Source organism: Atta colombica, unplaced genomic scaffold (genome assembly GCF_001594045.1).
Source record: "Atta colombica isolate Treedump-2 unplaced genomic scaffold, Acol1.0 scaffold92, whole genome shotgun sequence".
In the NCBI taxonomy this organism is placed as follows: Eukaryota; Metazoa; Arthropoda; class Insecta; order Hymenoptera; family Formicidae; genus Atta; species Atta colombica.
In genome coordinates this window covers 306510-312586 of record NW_017259586.1, presented here as the reverse complement: position 1 = coordinate 312586, position 6077 = coordinate 306510, and the positions used below count along the sequence as shown (strand labels likewise).

General features: G+C 26.6%; 2 protein-coding genes across 2 annotated transcripts in view; both read right to left on the bottom strand.

Annotated features, from left to right (window-relative positions):
- LOC108693539 overlaps positions 1-971 on the bottom strand; it is a 15009-nt gene extending 14038 nt beyond the window's left edge. Inside the window, exons 1-4 of the mRNA XM_018202541.1 lie at positions 846-971; positions 546-680; positions 332-418; positions 112-196 (exon numbers count right to left, since the gene is read on the bottom strand). Of these exons, the coding sequence (XP_018058030.1) occupies positions 112-196; positions 332-418; positions 546-680; positions 846-971 (433 nt within the window). The remainder of the gene's footprint in view (positions 1-111; positions 197-331; positions 419-545; positions 681-845) is intronic.
- A 3159-nt stretch (positions 972-4130) lies between these two features.
- Positions 4131-6077, bottom strand: part of LOC108693538 (putative gustatory receptor 28b) — an 8182-nt gene continuing 6235 nt past the window's right edge. Inside the window, exons 2-4 of the mRNA XM_018202540.1 lie at positions 4529-4972; positions 4271-4357; positions 4131-4205 (exon numbers count right to left, since the gene is read on the bottom strand). Coding sequence (XP_018058029.1) covers positions 4131-4205; positions 4271-4357; positions 4529-4972 — 606 coding nt within the window. The remainder of the gene's footprint in view (positions 4206-4270; positions 4358-4528; positions 4973-6077) is intronic.

Sequence of the window (6077 nt, the reverse complement as noted above, 5' to 3'; positions counted from 1 at the left end):
ATTCACATCAGCATAAATAAATAAAATTTAATATATATAACAATCAATTCTTCATATAAAACCACTGTTTATTTTGTTATATATCTTCTTTTAATTAGATTTCTCCTGTACTGTTTGCCGTCTTTTCCATACAAGAATTTGATATATTCTTGAATTGAAATAATATTATTAGGTACATGCTGACGCTACCTACTACCTACAAATAAAATTAAGAAAAGGAATAATGCACATTTTGCTAATTTCAATTACTAGTTTTAATTACTTTATTATTACTAACTAATATAATTATTACTAATTGTTAATTAACAAAAGCGTGCAATATATTACTCACCGCAGTAAGAAGCTTCGCGTCTATAGTAAAACATTTTGCAGAAAATATATTATCGCAATGAAGTACTTGTAAAGAAAATATTTGTAACTGCAATCACAAACCGTTAAATATAAGATTGAAAAATATAATTATGAATACAATTTGGTTTAACAATAATTATTACACAAGATACAATTTAAAAGAAATGTAAAAATTTGATATTTCAGTATATTACCTCATCTTTGATTTTCTTATCGGTGGTAACGTTAAATACATCATGAATGGAAATGCTGATTTGTTGAGCTTGAGCTTTACCCGTTTCACAAGCCCATACTATCAATAGTATTTTTATGAAGAAGTATGTCACGTACTGTAGAAAAAACGTGTGAAATGATATATTCATAAAAAAATTCACGTTCACTAAAAAATGTTTTGCTGCTAGTATGTAGAAGTATAAACAGATAGTGATGGTAAATAAGGTCATGACTATTGTAGCAAGGAGCTGTAAACTGAAGATTATGTTTAACATCTGTACTGTATCACTGATCGTCAAATGTTGTATTTTTAAAGCCTTGAGTTCCATAATCAGAAACGGATTTCTATGGTTGTGATAGTTCAATGTATGGACTCTTGACTCATTATTTGCAATAAATCTTCTCATGCTCATCAAATTGTCGTTGATTCTTGTAAAACATGCTTTTAATACACAAACACAATTCATGTACAGCATATCCATCTGAAATATCGCTACAATAATGTATATTTCAAACAAGCGATTTATTGGCAATATGTATATCAACGATAATATGATCCAAACTGAATAAAAGAAACCGATGATATCTTTAGCGTGGATTAGTTTAGATAACTTCTCATATGATTCCGAGGGCAATCTTGAAGAGATCTTCATTATAGTCTGAAGCAAGCGCATTCGTGGAACCGTTAGAATGGACGTGACAATTATTATGAAATTGCCAAGCACTAAGATACAGATACGTACAAGATTGATAAGTACATTTATCATATAATTTTTGAAAATAACAAAATTGTTCTGTATTATCAAACAAAGGCTACAAGAGCAGATAATGACAATCAACAGAATGAGATATGGTTTTGAAATTTCAAAACTCGTAACATTGATTTTGTACGGAAATATTCCAAAGATACGACATAAAATGAAGCAAGGTTGCATCAAGGATCGGAAATCCTTGGCGTGGAACATTCGCCATTCTATTTTTTCTTTTTTTCTTTTGGATCCTCCTTGAAAACTCGATGACAAATTGAACATAATCGATGATTTGTCACAAATGATATACTACGAACAATTTAGAAATTAATAATTACGTTATTAATACATTTTGATATAAATGTGAATGTGACAACAAAGCTTCTTTTTTAATTTAATATACACAATCTTTTCGTTACTTTCTTCTACGTACATTAATCGATATAAAATTCTCGTCAATGTTGACTCGACGAATTTAATTTCAAAACTACGAATATAATTGCTAATGGACATAGATCTCCCTTCTTTGTAGTATGAAATCTCACGTAATTCTATCACGTGATCTCGCGGACTCTTTTCACCACATGCTACTGGTGGGTGAGATTCTGAAAAATCACGTGATGAGATCACGTGAGATTCTACGTCAAATTAAAAAGATACTTTGTTTGGCATGATGTAACCATGGCATCTTTTGATCGGCAATTTTCATTTCTTTATAAGGGAATATATAAATTATGTAATTGATGACGTACGACTTGTGAATAATAAGTGCACACATGAAACAGCAAACGACATTATCATGTGAATCGCTTTCAAAAATGCTTTTACAATGATTACCTATTTGCTAATAACTATCTATTTTCAGAGTCCATATTTTTCAATAATTCCATAAGATATTTTATTATCCTATAATAAAACAGTATATGGGTATATAAACTGCTTTAAAATGAGAAGTTACTTGTAACAATTAAAAGTTTATTAATGAAAAAAGAGAAAATTATACAATTTAAATCTCAAAAATTATTTGTATTAATAAACTAATATCAATCGTATTATAGCTCTTCTATTCCAGAAAATCAATAAAATAAAGAAGTATATTATCAGATGGAAACGATGTTATTATAATGATGAGCTGATTACGTCACATTGAAAAACTTAAATGAATTATTATATTAATACATAAAACTCATTTTGCTAATATATAGGCAATATATTGTATGATCTGTTCTTAGAAGTTAAATGTTTAATCCAATTTAGATATAATTATATTATCTTCGATAAAAGATAATATTTGTAAAAACGAAAATAAGTTAAGCAAAATAAAAATTAATGATTTATTTATATAATATATTGTATGATTTGATATTCAGAAATGTATATATTTTATTATTTTGATAAATAATTATAAGGAAATTTATAAATACGTAAGAATTTATAAATATTTATAAATATTTATTTATAAATATTATAGTTATATTGATTGTTTATCAAACAATTTATAAGTAAATAGGAAGATATCTTTTTAAGATTGAAGTTAACATTATTAGTATTTATTAAAACTTTTCTCTCTGTTAAAAAAAAAATTTTTATTTTTAATTTATTAAAGTTTCCATTCTTTTCACTGTTACTATCTCAGATTGTGACGAGATGATACACAATAAGAAATTTTTCCAAAATATTTTAATATGAAAATATGTCTTGATAAAGTTTATGATTGATAGAACTGACTTGTAAAATATATCGAAAATTCTTCTATTATGTTATATGTTTTGTGTATATGTTTTGTTAATTAATAAAAAATCATGTGGAAATTAATTATAATATAACCAAAGATGAAATGAGCTAGAGTCTCTCACAGCTGTGATATATTCTCAAATTAATATTATTTAGAAATAAGTATGTGATTTAACTTTCTCTTCAAAAATTTTCGATACATTTTCTAGCCAATGATTGTAAAGTGTTAGTTTATTGAAAAATGAATCTTCTATTCATATACAATTCTTATTACAAGAATTTATGTTGTTTTCTTGCTTCTGATATCATAAGATTATGATAATAGTAAGCCTTAAAAATCCTTTAGACCTTGTAGTGCGTAATGAAAAGCCTTTGTCATTTTTTTTGTAAAGCTTTCTTTTTTTTTACAATTTCCAATTTTCCAATTTTTACAATTTTTACTTCTTCATCTACTTTACATCTTTCGCTCCGCACACATAACTTTGTAACTCCTCACTTTGAACTTGGATTACAAAATCCAGCAACAGTTACAGATTAACCTATCACTCTACTGTTGTTTATCTTTTATAATCAGTATAAATTTGTGAAACATTTTATTCCATTCTTCTTAAATTACTTTTGCATTCTGTTTAGAGATCAGAAGTGATGCTTGCAAAATAATTATCATATTAACAATTATTAATGATTACTTATTTTTAATTTAGTAAATTACATTTTCATTCTACTTGATCGTACAAATGTCAATTTATATTAAGAATTAATACAGTTGTTGATTTATTCTGAATCAAAGATAGATTAATACAAAATTCGAAAAGTATTAAGTTTAATCTTGCAAAGATATCAAGTATTATACATATAGAAGAACATTAAAAAAATTAAACAGACTTCTTTTCTTTTTTCTCATATTTTCTCTTATAATATATTATTATAATATGAAAATAATAAAAACTTTCGGAGTTTCTTATATAATATTTTCTTTTTATGTAAGGAAGTACATAAATATATAAATATATAAATAAATCGTATTCTATTTTTTGATTATCTCTTTTATTGTGTATAATTGGATTGCTTATTAAATATTGACTATCTGTCGCAAGAATGTGATATAATCAAGAATTGTATTAATATCAACATATATGTCGAGATTTTACCCATAAACTGAAAACAATAAAAAGTATAAACAATATGGACTATTAATTAAACTAAATAATTTCATTACTTACAGTTGCGAAAAGCGTTGCATCTACATTGAGACTTTTTGCCGAAAAAATATTATTACAATGCAATAATTGTAAAGAAAACAGCTGCAGCTACAAAGTTAAATCTCAAAGTAATAAATGCAAGAATAAAGATGTAAAATTGAAAAATGCATTTATAATTGAAATTATAAATTTAATGTTTAAAAAAATTGACATAAATACTTTTTCAGAAAAATATATAAATAAATTAAATATATGCAAATAAAATTATAATTTTATTACCTCGTCTTTGATTTGTTTATCACTAGTGTTGTTAAGTAGATCGTGAATAGTGGTACGAATCTGTTGAGCCTGATTTTTTCCGGTTTCGCAGATCCATACAAGTAGCATCATTTGTGTAACGTAATACATTATGGATATTAAAAATTTGTCAAAAAACGGATTATTAAAACTAATAATGAGTATGCCATCTTGCCAGCGCACTATATAGAAGTACAATTCAAAAGTCGTCATAAAAAACATTATAACTATAGTAGCAAGTAGTTGCAGACTGAAGACTATGTTCATCATTTGCACTGTGTTACTAAGCATCAGATGTCGCTTCTTCAGGGCCTTTAGTTCTATTAGCAAACTTCTCTTTATGTTGCTCATCAATATGGAAACACATAATGGTCTTGTATCGTTTATCATGAGTCTTTGTATATGCGTCAGATTATCATTAATATTCTTGAAACAAGCCTTTAATACATAAACACAATTTATATATAACATATTTGTTTGAAATACCACAATGACTTGATATGCTGTGAGTACCCTGGTCAGGCTATTCAAAGAATTAAACATCTCAGTTTTAGGAAAATATATATATATTTGCATGATCACGAATATGGTACCCAAGATATCCTTAACATGAATAAATTTGGATAGATTTTCATATGACTTCGAGGGTAATTTCGATATCTTCAAAATAGTCTGTAGCAAGCGCATTCGCGGAACACTCAAGATATGTGTAATGATTATGATAAAACTGCTACACATATAGTATAAAATAGCCTGAAGATTTTTGGTCATATCTCCGAAATTAACTTTATAAATAAGAGTGTGAATGAGCATTATGTCATAAATGCCGCAAATGCAAATAACTATGGTTGATAAGGTGTACCATGTTTTTGAAGCGTCGAAAGTCGAAGCACTGATTTTATAGGGAAACATTCCGAGAATGCGGCTAATAATGAAACAAGGATACATTAAGGATTGAAAATCCGTAGCATGTAACAGCCACCATTTTTTCCACATTTTGCTTTAAATTTTTTAAACCAAGCACGATTAACAGAAATGTCTAGGATATTAATCGTCTATATCATAACACACATCTTAAATGTTATACACTGTAATACTAACATAAATGCAAATGTTTTTCGTGATGTATAAGTTGATCTCTTTGTATCAAGTATGTAAAATATGACGTGGACTTTCATCTTATATATACATCTTATATATACTCACAATGAGCTTCAGTTGAAAACTGTCAACGGGATTATTGAAACAGAATATTGAAGAAGACATTTGTTAGTCATGATGTAACCATAATTCTAAAAGGTTATATAAAATTGTTTTATATATACAACTAATATATTTGTGCACACATAAAGTAGGACATTGTACATAGACCAATAATATTGCATCAAATGTAGAAATCCATTAATGATGATTGTCCAATTCGAAAATTCTCTCACCCTCTTTCTAATTTCTTTATGAAGAACAATTTATTATACAGTTATATTTAAGCAAATGAACATTAAAATTTCTTATTATTAATGATTCTTATCAT